Source organism: Salvelinus sp. IW2-2015, linkage group LG15 (genome assembly GCF_002910315.2).
Source record: "Salvelinus sp. IW2-2015 linkage group LG15, ASM291031v2, whole genome shotgun sequence".
Taxonomy (NCBI): domain Eukaryota; kingdom Metazoa; phylum Chordata; class Actinopteri; order Salmoniformes; family Salmonidae; genus Salvelinus; species Salvelinus sp. IW2-2015.
In genome coordinates, this window is record NC_036855.1 from 12223015 (window position 1) to 12236717 (window position 13703).

Here is a 13703-nt window from a genome sequence, read left to right on the forward strand (position 1 = left end):
TGTGTGCGTAGTGTTTGTCTGTGTGCGTAGTGTTTGTCTGTGTGCGTACTGTTTGTCTGTGTGCGTACTGTTTGTCTGTGTGTGTTTGTGTGCGTAGTGTTTGTCTGTGTGCGTAGTGTTTGACTGTGTGCGTAGTGTTTGTCTGTGTGTATTTTCTAAGAGAGTGCTGTGCATCTGTGTGTCAGAGAGAGATCAAGAGTGTGTGTTTCTATACCCATATTACACATGGGTCTGTTTCAGGTTCCGTCCACATGAGAATGCAGACCCAAACCGTCCCAGGGTGGCTGCTCTCATCGACACACTCATCGCCTTTAAGAACAACGACCTCGGAGCCTGGATACGAGGCGGTGACATTACCATTCAGAACTCTGGGTGAGTGCTGTGATGTCATCTCATTGAGCCCATGAATGTGGTTACTGTATCCTTGTTCATCAATGTGCTGTGCAGTAGTCACATCTCATCGCTTCTGTCTTCGATGTCCCTGTATGATTCGCACAGAGAAGAGTGTCTCAGAAGTGACTCAGGTTTTACTGTAGCAACTTGCATTAGAATTAGTAGCTAGCATGCTAAGCTAACATGTTATCAAGTGGCCATCTCGGATGTGGCAAAGGGCCAGGAGTTCCTCTTTCTCAGTCCTCAAGGCTATGGATGACATTGAACTGGTGACTCCTACACTTCTGGGTTAGCCCTACTCAGTGGAGCTCTCACACAGTGCACGTCTACAATGCAGAATGAATGATACATTCATTCTCTGGTTATAGATTTGCAGACAATGGGGTGGGACTCTCCTTTGCGAGGTATGTACCAAGGCTCCTGTGTCTGTTTCTACACCTGTGTTTCTGTCTGTACATTCCTAACACCCCCACTACACATACACTTATGCTCAAAAACACATCCTGTCCCTTTCCTCTCCCTCCGTCAGTGACGGTAGTTATCCTAAGGACGAGGGTTCCAGTCAGGAAGTGACTCAGTCTCTGTTTGTGGGAGAGAGCCGGAACCGTGGCTTCAACGGAGGCCAGAACAAGTACTGGGGCCAGGGAGGAGCAGACGGCAAGATGAGGACACTACCCAGGAACAGGTGTGTGTGTTCTCGTGTGTGCATGTGTGAAAAATATTGTAATAAAAAACTGTAGATAGTGTTGGAAAGGTGCATTGCTCTTGTAAGGGAAGTACTGCTTTGACTAACTTCCTGTAATAGGATACATGTTTTTTTAATGTTTGTATCACTTCTGTGTTTCCTGAGAACCAATTTCCTCCATCCGCGTAGTAAGCCTCCTTTGATAAAAAGTGACTGAAAGGAAAAAATGATTCAAAGCGTTGCTTACAGTGACCAATGAGAAATTAGAGTCTGAGAAACAGTTAAAGTCACGGAGAGCAGTTGCGGAAGAGCACTTGGATCAGGGACAGGGAGCAGGCTGTAACCCACCCACAGTCAGAGAGACAGTCCTCAGGTTCGGGTTCATTAAGGTATGCAACGGAAAACATTTCTCAGTAGAAAAAAGAGAGCATTGAACGTTTATTGGGATGTGTCTTGTCCTTGAGGAAGAACTGAGCGATTTCCGCTAGCTGCAAAGTCAAAATTGGCTATATGTAAAATAATTAATGAGAACAAAAATGTGCTTTTTGGTCTTAATTTAAGATTAGGGTTAGGCATTATTGTTCAATTTTCACCTAAAATGACATACCCAAATCTAAGTACCAGTAGCTCAGGCCCTGAAGCAAGGATATGCATATTCTTGGAACCATTTGAAAGTAAACACTTTGAGTTTGTGGAAATGTGAATTGAATATAGGAGAATATAACAATAGATCTGGTAGAAGAAAATACAAAGAAAAAACTTTTTTTCCCCTTTTTTTTCCCAACCCATCACTCTGGTTGTAATTCCGATGGTGTCCACAAGATAGCAGCAGTGTATGTGCAACGTTTCAGACGGATAACTTGAAGTATGACAAAAGTCACCCAGGTACATTTCGGCAAATCGTGAAGGAGACGTTTACATTCACATTACATTTTTCTGCAAGAATATAAAATCTGTATACTTGGACTTTGATTTAGCTTTTCCAGTATTAGTTATATTATAAGTTCAACATTTGCAAAACACCCAGTTTTCATAACTTCATAACTCTCCATATTCTTATAATTTTTGTCCAAAACGAAAAGGCTTGATGTTCCACAAGGTTAGCAGCAACATTGTGCAACAGATACTGGGTTTCTGAGCCCAGCTCATTGGCTATTTAGCTAGCTTTGTTTGACCCCAATTGGTGCTTATTTTACAAAGTTACAGTCAATCAAGTGAAGACCGCCCGCGTCATCGGCATGCCATAAAGGCGCCGCTCTCTGACCAAATTTGGTGTCCTATAGGATATACTACACACCTAATGATATAGTGATGTCTGGTTACATTCTAGGATCTCGGAGGAATAAGTACGAACGTGATTTGACTAGTTGAAACAACGTTTAGGGTTAGATTTTCACAGATTCCTTTCTTTACAAATTGAACGAGTGGAAATACAAAATCAATCGTGCATGCTATATGGGCCTTTTTAGGATATGAAAAAGGATTTTATCTAACAAAACGACACTTCATGTTATCTCTGGGACCCTTGGGAGGATAAATCAGAGCAAGATTTTAGAATGTAAGTACACATTTCACCTTTAGAGGTGCATTTCTCAAACCTATCGTGGTGAAAAAAGTGTTTTGTTGTTAGGAGCTCTCCTCAAACAATAGCATGGCATTTTTTTCGCAGAAATAGCTACTGTAAATTGGACAGTGCAGTTATATTAACAAGAATTTAAGCTTTCAGCCGATATAAGACACTTATGTACCGAGATTTGTTGTTTCTCTAAAATCTGCGATCGTGACACACGGCGCTGCATGATTTACAACTGTCCCGTACGACGGGACGCCTATCCCTAAATTAGCATGAGGTTGTAAGCAACAAGCTTAAATTCTTGTTAATATAACTGCACTGTCCAATTTACAGTAGCTATTACAGTGAAATAATGCCATGCTATTGTTTGAGGAGAGTGCACAATTATGAACTTGAAAATGTATTAATAAACCAATTAGGCACATTTGGGCAGTCTTAAGACAACATTTTGAACAGATATGCAATGGTTCATTGGATCAGTCTAAAACGTTGCACATACACTGCTGCCATCTAGTGGCCAAAATCTAAATTGCAGCTGGGCTAGAATAATACATTATGGCCTTTCTCTTGCATTTCAAAGATGATGGTACAAAAGGAAAATACAAAAAAAAATCATGTTTTTTGTCTTTGTATTATCTTTTACCAGATCTATTGTTCTATATTCTCCTACATTATTTTAACATTTCCACAAACTTCAAAGTATTTCCTTTCAAATGGTATCAAGAATATACATTACCTTGCTTCATGTCCTGAGCTACAGGCAGTTAGATTTGGGTATATAATTTTAGGCAAAATTGGAAAAAATGGTCCGATCCTGACGATTCAAAGGTCTTACTCATATTGGCTACAGAGAGCGTGATCACAGTCATCCGGAACAGCTGATCCTCTCATGCTTGGTTCAGTGTTGCTTGCCTCGAAGTGAGCATAGAAGGCTTAATTGTCTGCGTCACTGGACAGCTCGCGGCTGGGTTTCTCTTTGCAAGCCCTGCCACATCCGACGAGCATCAGAGCAGTAGGATTCGATCTTAGTCCTGTGTTGATGCTTTGCCTGTTTGATGGTTCGTCGGAGGGCGTAATGGGATTTATTATAAGCGTCCGGATTAGTGTCCCGCTCCTTGAAAGCGTCAGCTCTAGCCTTTAGCTCAGTACAGATGTTTCCTGTAATCCATGGCTTCTGGTTGGGATATGTACGTATGGTCACTGTAGGGACGACGTCGTAGATGCATGTATTAATGAAGCCGGTGACTGATGTGGTATACTCCTCAATGGCATCGGATGAATCCAGGAACATATTCCAGTATGTGCTAGCGAGACAGTCCTGTAGCTTAGCATCCGCTTCATCAGACCACTTCTGTGTTGAGCGCATCACTGGTACTTCCTGTTTGAATTTTTGCTTGTACGCAGGAATCAGGAGGATAGAGTTATGGTCAGATTTGCCAAATAGAGGGTGAGAGGGAGCTTTGTACACTTCTGTGTGTGTGGAGTAAAAGTGATCTGGAGTTTTGTCCCCCCCTCTGGTTGCACATGTGACATGCTGATAAAAATGAGGTAAAACAGATTTCAGTTTTCCTACATTAAAGTCCCCAGCCACTAAGAGCGCCACCTCTGGATGAGTATTTTCTTGTTTGCTTATGGCCTTATACAGCTCGTTGAGTGCGCTCTTAGTGCCAGCATCGGTTTGTGGTGGATAATAGACAGCTACGAAGAATAGTGTTGTCTACAGCTTATCATGAGGTACTCTAACTCAGGTAAACAAAACCTTGAGACTTTCTTAATATTAGAGCTTGCACACAAGCTGTTGTTGACAAAGACACACCACCCTCCCTGATCTTACCGGAGGCTGCTGTTCTGTCTTGCCGATGCACGGTAAACCCAGCTAACTGTATATTATCCATGTCCTTGTTCAGCCACGACTTGATGAAACAGGATATTACAGTTTTTAATGTCCCATTGATAGGATCGTCTCGAACGGAGGTCATCCAGTTTATTCTCTAGTGATTGCATGTTTGCCAGTATAATGGAGGGTAAAGGCGGATTATCCACTCGCCGACGCAGTCTCGCCAGGCATCCGGCTCTACGACCTCTGTAACAACGTCTCCTCTTCATATGAATAACGGGGATTTGGGCCTGGTCCGGGAGGAGCAGTATATCCTTTACTTACGACTCATTAAAGAAAAAAATATTCTCCAGTTCAAGGTGAGAAATCGCTGTTCTGATGTACAAAAGCTTTTTTCGGTCATAAGAAACGATGGCAGAAGCATTATGTACAAAAAAAGTTCAAAACAGCACCCCAAAAAACACAATTGGTAAGGAGCCTGTATGACAGGTTGTTATATCAGGGTTGAGGGTTTGGTCACACTTTAAACAAACTACAACTTAGAAAGGAATTAAAGAGCATTTATAAAGTCTCCATAAGCACTAAGTTATTGCTTAAAAAATTATTTATAAGCAAAGTCATACTACATAAAGGGTGATATAAAAGTTCATAACATCTGGTGCTTTGCATATCCCCTTCTCTGGCTGCTCCCTTTCTGGAGGCTGTAAAACGTGGTAACAGCTAATTGCTGCATGCCCTGATTTCTCCAGCTACTCCCTCATTCATGACGGCCCTGTCATCCCTCTCTGGGATGTACTGGCCTTTTTACACACTTCCTGACCACACTAACGGCTAGATGTTTGGTCACAGCCAGAATTTTCATAGAATGAGAGAAAACAACATACCCTTCTGTTATCTAGTTAGACTTCAATGACCGTTTTTTTCCCGCTGATAAGACAACAAGCTGATGAAGCTAGCAATAGGCCTAATGTTTCTCTCCAGTGTTATAAATAGCTATACACTGAGTGTACAAAACAGTAAGAACACCTTACTAATATTGAGTTGCCCCTCCCCCCTTTTGCCATCAGAACAGCCTCAATTCATCGGGGCATGGTCTCAACAAGGTGTTGAAAGCGTTCCACAGGGATGCTGGCACATATTGACTCCAATGCTTCCCACAGTTGTATGAAGTTGGCTGGATGTTCTTCGGGTTCAGTAGTGTGGTCAGGTGCCACAAAGAGGGACTTAGGAACATTTCAGTTGACTCAGAACAGGGCAGCACGGCTGGCCCTTAAAAGTACACGGAGACCTAACATTAATGACATGCATGTCAATCTTTCATGGCTCAAAGTGGAAGAGAGATTGACTTCATAACTACTTGTTTTTTGAAAGAGGTGTTGACAAGCTGTCACGCCCTGACCTTAGAGCCTTTTTATGTATCTATTTGGTTTGGTCAGGGTGTGATTTGGATGGGCGTTCTATGTTCTTTATTTCTATGTTTTGTATTTCTATGTTTTTAGGCGGGTATGGTTCTCAATCAGGGACAGCTGTCATTCGTTGTCTCTGATTGGGAATCATACTTAGGCAGCCTTTTTTCCTTTGGTGTTTGTGGGTAGTTCTCTTTGTTAGTGGTACTATAGCCCTGTTAAGCTTCACGGTCGTTTCTTTGTTTCTTGTTTTGTTGGCGACATTAAAATAAAAGGAATATGTACGCTCACCGCACTGCACCTTGATCTCCTTCCAATGACGGCCGTGACACAAGCTGAATGTACCGAGCTGTCTGTTTAAAATACTTGCATGCAGCTCGGACACCCATGCATTCCCCACAAGACATGCCACCAGAGGTCTCTTCAAAGTCCCCAAGTCCAGAACAGACTATGGAGACGCACAGTACTACATATGGAACTATTCCACATCAGGTAACTGATGCAAGCAGTAGAATCAGATTTAAAAAACAGGAAAAAAAATTAATCTACAGGGACTGTGAAGAGACACAGACACATGGACACGCATGCATTGTGATATTGTTGTATAGTGGTATCAAACATTTTTTATTGTTGATATGTAGTAGTGTAGTAGTGTAATAATGTTATATGATTATATTATATGTACCGTTTTATATTTTGATTTAATGTAAGTGCTTTATGTTTGGATCCCAGGAAGAGTAGCTGCTGCCTTGTCTTGCCCATTCACCCTATGAATGGCACACATACATAATCCATGTCTTAATTGTCTCAAGGATTAAAAATCCTTCTTTAACCTGTCTCCTCCCTTTCATCTACACTGATTGAAGTGGATTTAACAAGTGACATCAATAAGGAATAATAGCTTTCATTTGGATTCACCTGGTCAGTCTGTCATGGAAAGAGCAGGTATTCTTAATGTTTTGTACACTCAGTGTAGATGCTCTGGATCAGCTGATGCTGTCTTGAATGTAACGTGACTTGTGTTGTTTGTGTTAGCTCGGTGTGACTCTAGTCATGTTTGTTGTGTGACTCTCATACGGATTTTTTAAAGGACATTCCCGATCCGCGGCTTCCAGATCTATGACGGTCCTGTGCGGATCACTCAGAGCACATTCCGAAATTACATCCCGACGAAGGAGCGTTTCACCAGCGCGGTGGGCTTCAACCTAAAGAACACCTGGCAGCTCACACCACGCAACAACCTGTCCAAGCTTAGCTTCCAGCCCACTGTGAGTAGCCATCACATCACTCCACCTTTCATCCTAGAAGTGCACACTCATTCTCTGACACTCATGCATTGGATTGGTGTAAGCACGGTGTAGGGCTGTCTCTTATACACATCTAGATGTGTATAAGAGACAGTCCTAGAAGTGCACACTCATTCTCTGACACTCATGCATTGGATTGGTGTAAGCACGGTGTAGGGAGTTTCTGCCATATTCCTTAGACCAGTCCTTTCCTTTTAAATCCACGAGGGGGAGTTTACGAGTGCACACTTCAGGAGAAGTGCCATTGCCTCTTCTCTGTTGTTCTCAAATACTGACGTAATAATGATGTTACAAAGAAAAAGTCTGATAAGAATGTGATTATTATATCCGGACTCTGGTCCGGAAGCAAAATTCCTGCAATTTTGCCATGGGGTTTTGTACTATGTATTTAAATAATATATTCTAATATTTCTACTACTGTACATTGCATTTTAGTTACACTGTTTCTACACACCATTTATGTATTTATATATACTGGATTTTTTACATAGCTCACCCTATATCATTCTTAGTAGATTAATCTGGTGTATATACATATAGATTGCATTACTGTTATGTGCTATTTGGATTCATTGGATTCGTTCTGACATTTCAAGATACATTTTTTTTTTAAAGTATTATTTGTGTATATATTTGACATTTTACTGCATTGTTTGGAACTAGTAACATAAGCATTTATCTTCATCCGCTATAACATCTTCTACACCGTGTACGTGACCAATAAACGTATATTTGATATGATTTGATAAAGGTCACTGACTGAAACATTAGTGTCTATGGAGTTTTCCTTTGCCAAATCAGGCAAAGTAACCATCTGAAACCTCCCGTCTGCTTGTTTGCACATTGTCATGATTCCGTTCTGATGGGCCTAGTTTAGTTTTTGTGCCACTTGTGTTTACATTGAAAGCTTTGATTTTGAAGTGCAGGGATCAGACACTGTTTTCCTGCATGCACTCTTTCCCTCTGTCTGTTTCCTTTTTGGCCGTTGGTTCGGTCCTATCTGTTGGAAGAATCTCTGAGTTGGCATTTTACTGGAACCAGTGGTTGGGTGGAGACCCCATGCTGAGAGATAGGGAGAGCGAAGGGGAGGTTCTGGATGAAAGTCATTCTGAATTGGAGAGCCCTCTAGTGTCGGGGATGTGGTGACCAGCTCGACTCAACTTTTCAAGCTTGACTAAACTCAAAATATCCCTTTTCAAAATGGCTTTCAAGGACTTTTGTTGAACGCTCATCACTGACACCTGGGTTGAATTCATTTGGAACGTTTTGCTACAGTCTATATTAATGAATACGATCATAATATACATTCAGCTCAACTCTCAAATACTATAGACCTATAAGATCAAAGTTAGGAAACCTGCACACCAAATTGCGCGTCATCACTTTTTAGGCCATACATATCTTTGTAAGTCACTGGTTGTGTTTTGTCATGTCTGTCTTTTAAAACCTATTGTTTGTGACAGGTGGGTCTGAGGGCATTCTTCGGGCGTCCGGGCCAGTGGTTCGACGAGAATGATCTGGACGGGGATAAGAACTCCATCTTCCATGACGTGGATGGCTCTGTGACGGGCTACAGGGACACGTATGTAGGCAGAGCAGACAACTACCTGATCCGTCACCCCGGCTGTGTCAACATCACCCAGTGGAACGGGTTGGTCTGCAGTGGCACCTACTCTCAGGTACGGATGGGACAGTGGCCCTAATGCCTATCACCAGTGACTTTATTCACTGCTTAGGATATACACTGCATAGAAGTGACCAAACTCTATTGGTCTATTATTTTGTAATGTGTGTCCTCCAGGTGTATATCCAGACCCAGGGAGCTTCCAGCCTCAGTCTGTCCATCAGTAGAGATGACTACCCTGAGGCTCCTCTGGTGCTGAGGGGTATTAACAGCCAGGGGGCCCTGTCCCAGCAGTACCAGCCTATCCTCATGATGAGCAAGAGCTACACCCTGCATTGGAACGGCCCGGCTCCCAGAGAGATTGTCCTTTCCCTCATTAACTTCAACCAGTGAGTGGCACACTGGGACTGATGTGTGTGTGTGTCTTTTAAGGTGGTTGGTCTGGGTGTTTGTCCACATTGAAACTGGTCTTGGTCTCGTTCCGGTCTCGATACACTGGGTCAGGATTTGGGTCAGGAGGTCTCTGGTTTTTCTGCTGTGTGTGCGATAAGAGGATGTGTTTGTCAGTTTGTAAGACAGATCTTTAACCTTCATTGTCACCTGTTGACTCCTCCTTTCTCTCCAGAGGTGACTGGGCGCTGGTGGGTCTCTGCTACCCGTCCGACACCACCTTCCAGGTCATGGCTGACATCAACGATCGCCAGAGTAACATCTTCGATGACATCAGCGACTATGGGCCTGTGTTCTCCCTCGCTGAACTGGAGAAGAGGCTGCTGGAGAGGAAGTATTTCTTTGACCGCAGTGTGGGGTGAGAGTCACTATACCCTAATGTCTCTCTATCCATATGGCTATATCTACTGTACCTCTCTCTCCCTCCTAGAATTTTTACTTAGTCTCCTATTGACTTCAATGTATGACTAAGTGAACATTTTGCTTAAGTTAGGATTCGCCCCTGTCTGTCTCGCTCTCCTTCATCACTCTCTCTCAATTAACACCGGCCTCTCTCCTCTCCCAGCTTGCTGTGGCTGTATTTGCGGGCGAGGCAGGGGCGCGATGGCCACAGTTACTGCTCGGTTAAGGGCTGCGAGAGAGTGAAGGTGATGGCCAGCACGTCGTCCTCCAAACTGACCTGTAACTGCACGGCCAAGGCCTACCCCAAATACACCAAGACACCCTCGGCAGTGGTCCCCATGCCCACCCTCAGCACCCAACCATGCAAGGACTGTGGGGCCTCTCAGGTTAGCCTACTAGTCCCCCACACTGTCTTTGTTCCATTAGTATGCAATTCTATTGGAAAAGGAATGAGCTCATGTTGTGTTGTCTGACATAAGAGCCCTGCATTAATCTGTGTGTTTTCTGGTAGCTGGTGTTTTCCAGTGACCCGTGGAACTCCTACCTCCAAACTCAGATCAAATCGCTCAGCAGCAAGGAGCAGCAGACTGGAGACACACAATCCTTTATCACTGTGAGTGCCACAGATTTAAATATAACACAGTATTACATTAGAGAATAGTTTCCCGGTGCCACAGAATCACAGTGTGTATAATGAGTGTTTTGCATGTTGTTGGTGTGCTGTTGTTTAACTTTCATCAAACGGCCATTATAAATGTTTATGAATGAAATACTAATCTATTAATAGTATGCACACTATTGATCAATACAAAAGCACCACCCATATTTTTAATCGGTTTGTGGTTGCAGCATGCCAGCTGTATCTCTTACCCACTTTTCTACAACGTCTTCTTCTCTCAGGTGAACAGTGAGACATTCTCCTTCACACAGCCAGGCATCTTCCTGGTCTCTGTTGATGCCTGCTCTGGAAAAGTCACAAATAAGAGATCTTTCTCCAAAATGGACTCCAAAATGGAGGAGTATCTTAAAACTGGATTACCAAAGAGGTGAGGGGGAAGAATTAGGGCCTTGCTGGTTGGCGTTAGAACTCGATTGGTGGTCTGTTGCAGACCTGGGTTCAAATACTATTTGAAATCTTTCAAATACTTTGAGCATTGCTTTAGTTAACCTGGAGTGCCAGTTGGGTGGGGTTTGCGCTTTTGGCACTTTTCTATTGGTTTCATTGCAACAAGGTGCATTTAAGAGAATTGTAAGAGGTAGCATTTCTTTGTCTGTTAGAAGTTCTATCATTTTGATCAGAGGCATTTGACTTGATGGGAAATTGATGAATCATAATTGCTTATATTTTCTCATGACTAGGTCAATAGTACTTCTGGGAACGCGAGGGCAGCCCGATGGCTTGGTCAGTGTTGCACGATATCTGGTCCCCCTGGGCATGACTAAGGCAGCAGATCTGCAGAGTAAAGGTAGGTGTCACTCTCAAATGGTTCCCTGTTGCAGGTGCTATTACTGTAGGCCAGGTCTGGTTTTTCTATCCAATTCTCTGTTCCTCGTTATTGTTGTTTTCCTCTTTTCTTCCTGCTGTCTCTCCAACTATGTATTTTCTCTGCAATGTATACTTTTTCTTATTTCTCTGCTCACCTCATTACAGTATTTTCCACATGACACTTTGTGTTTCTCTCACAGAGAGCCTGGTGTTTTGGGGGTTCCAGGGTGGCTCTGCCCCCCCTCCGTGGGCCTCCATCCTGGTTGGGCAGGGTGAGGAGGGGCTGGGGCTGCAGGAGCGCTACCTCCCCCTGGGCCTGGAGGCCTACGGCTGCACACAGACCAGCACACGCAGAGACCTGGAGCTACTGAGGACCGCCACAGGACCACAATGACAAATGTGAACACAATTTAACCAAAACACAACCAACCAGCAAATGAATGTGAACTGCTGAACTTTTATTTATTATTTTATTGGCAAAGATGTTTAATAATTTGGGGGGTAATTTACTGTGTGTGTGTGTGTGTGTGTGTGTGTGTGTGTTTGCGTGGGTGTGATGTGTGTGTGTGTTAAATTTGACTGGGAAGTGGGAATCAATGGGGATGGACCCAGAATGGAACTATAAGAGCAAATTAACAAAGTAAGTAACCACATCAAACTTGTGTGGTCTGTCACTTCTATCCAGTTACCCCTGATGGGTTTTTGGTTCAGGCCAGCATTTGACCTGTCTGCTGCTCACCACGTCCATAGACGAAACACATCATTTAGAAGAAGACTGAATTAGCAAATCAAAGGAAAAACTTCTGTCTGTTTCCTCCCTCCTTTTTTCTGCAGTTTTTGCGTGTCCCTGGGGGCATTTTGTTCAGCGACTAGATCTGTTAAGGGCAGCTGTATCTTAATGAAAACATTTTGTATTGGATTCCGTTGAGATTGTTGTATTTCCAACAAACCTTTTTTCCCAGGATGTGTCCTTTTTTGTTCCATATTTATTTGATCTCTACACAGTGACACTTTCCCCTAGGGCTGGCTACGCATGCAGCAGAGATGGTTTGTTTCTCGTTTTCTTCTCATTATCTTACCGTTGAAACTGCATTTCCAACTAATTTACCTTTTAGTGTGGTCATGTATGTTGTTTATTATGTATAAATGCCAAAAGTATGTGTTACGGGGGGAAATTTTACAAGGTAAATATTGCCTTGAAACGAACACAGACTAGTAGTCCATACCAAAACCATGGCTTACTGTACCTGTGGCCTCAGCAGGTGATTTGAGCAGGGCTCCCCCACTGTGCCGGCGATTAGTGACTTTCTGTATGTGATTGGGTGCATTCATTTTAGCTCGCCCGGTAAAGATTTCACTTTAAGATCTAAGAAATGGTCAAACATTTGCAAACTCCGCCTACCCGGTGCCCTGGACGAGCTAAAATTAATGCAACCATTGTGAGAGAGCCTCTGAAGAGAAGGACCTGCTTTTGAACCACTGTTCTGCTGTAAATAAGATGTTTTTTGTTATGCAAATGCTTTTAAGATGCACACTCCAAATTGAGCACTTTGAATAGGAATGAGTATTGAGGGATGTTGAGAAGCTGTCTGTATACTGTGAGAGTGCCTTTCAATTTGCTATGAGTTGTATTTGAAATGTTGAATCACTATACTCATGAGAGTATTTCTTTAATCAAACCTTTATATTTGAATTCTCACATCCTCAGTGCTCTTCTGAAATTGCAGAGATGATAACTTTGTGATAAAGTGTCCTGTCATCATTGTCTTGTCATTATTTTAGCTGATGTATTCAACAAAATCAAGGATGCCTCTAGGATGACTTAATGTTATGCACAAAGGAATCAGATTACTGAAATCTCTGATCTAGCCTACGAGACTAATGGGGCAGCTGTATAGTCGACTTGGGTTATAGAGGGCAAGAAAGTTTAGGTAGGGACTCGGAGACGATCAAGAACAGTGCATTTCTTATGCTGTACTTGCTACTTGACAATCTTACCACTTGGGGGCAGGCTTGTTCTAATAGTTAGGAAGTCCTATCTAACCAAAACCATGCCATCAATCTGTAACATGAGTTTTCATGCTACAGATGTAATATGAAACTCCTATGAGAACTGACATAAAGACTTAATGTGGGATCATTCATTGTTCAAAACAGTATTCTGAACCTTTGAATACACATAATATTATTGAAGGTTTCATATTTTAATGATAGTAGGAAAGGAGAGAGGAAGAAACGTGGCAGAGGGGGCTTGAACCCCCATCGTCAGCGCTACCACTACACCGTTGAAATCAATACTGGATACGTTCACAAGTCAGTCATTTGACTTGCATAAGCGTTACACGTAGAGGCTCTCTGGCTGACCTGGTCATGGCTTCAATTCCATATACTTCATTTGTGATTGATGGGTCCTTTCAAGCATTTATCAGAAGCTCTTAACCAGAGTGACTTACAGTAAGTAGTGAATACATACATTTTTGTACTGGTCCCCTGTGGGAATCGAATCCACCACCCCAGGCTCTATCTACTGAGCCACACAA

At 42.8% G+C, this 13703-nt stretch overlaps 1 protein-coding gene across 1 annotated transcript in view; it reads left to right on the top strand.

The window, feature by feature from the left end:
* The window catches only part of cemip2 (cell migration inducing hyaluronidase 2), a 41308-nt gene extending 28404 nt beyond the window's left edge, over positions 1-12904 (top strand). Inside the window, exons 12-23 of the mRNA XM_070446870.1 lie at positions 241-372; positions 762-797; positions 923-1078; positions 6985-7162; positions 8665-8880; positions 9003-9214; positions 9451-9633; positions 9841-10063; positions 10189-10290; positions 10578-10723; positions 11037-11143; positions 11364-12904. Coding sequence (XP_070302971.1) covers positions 241-372; positions 762-797; positions 923-1078; positions 6985-7162; positions 8665-8880; positions 9003-9214; positions 9451-9633; positions 9841-10063; positions 10189-10290; positions 10578-10723; positions 11037-11143; positions 11364-11557 — 1885 coding nt within the window. The 3' untranslated portion in view covers positions 11558-12904. The remainder of the gene's footprint in view (positions 1-240; positions 373-761; positions 798-922; positions 1079-6984; positions 7163-8664; positions 8881-9002; positions 9215-9450; positions 9634-9840; positions 10064-10188; positions 10291-10577; positions 10724-11036; positions 11144-11363) is intronic.
* The last annotated feature ends 799 nt before the right edge of the window (positions 12905-13703 follow it).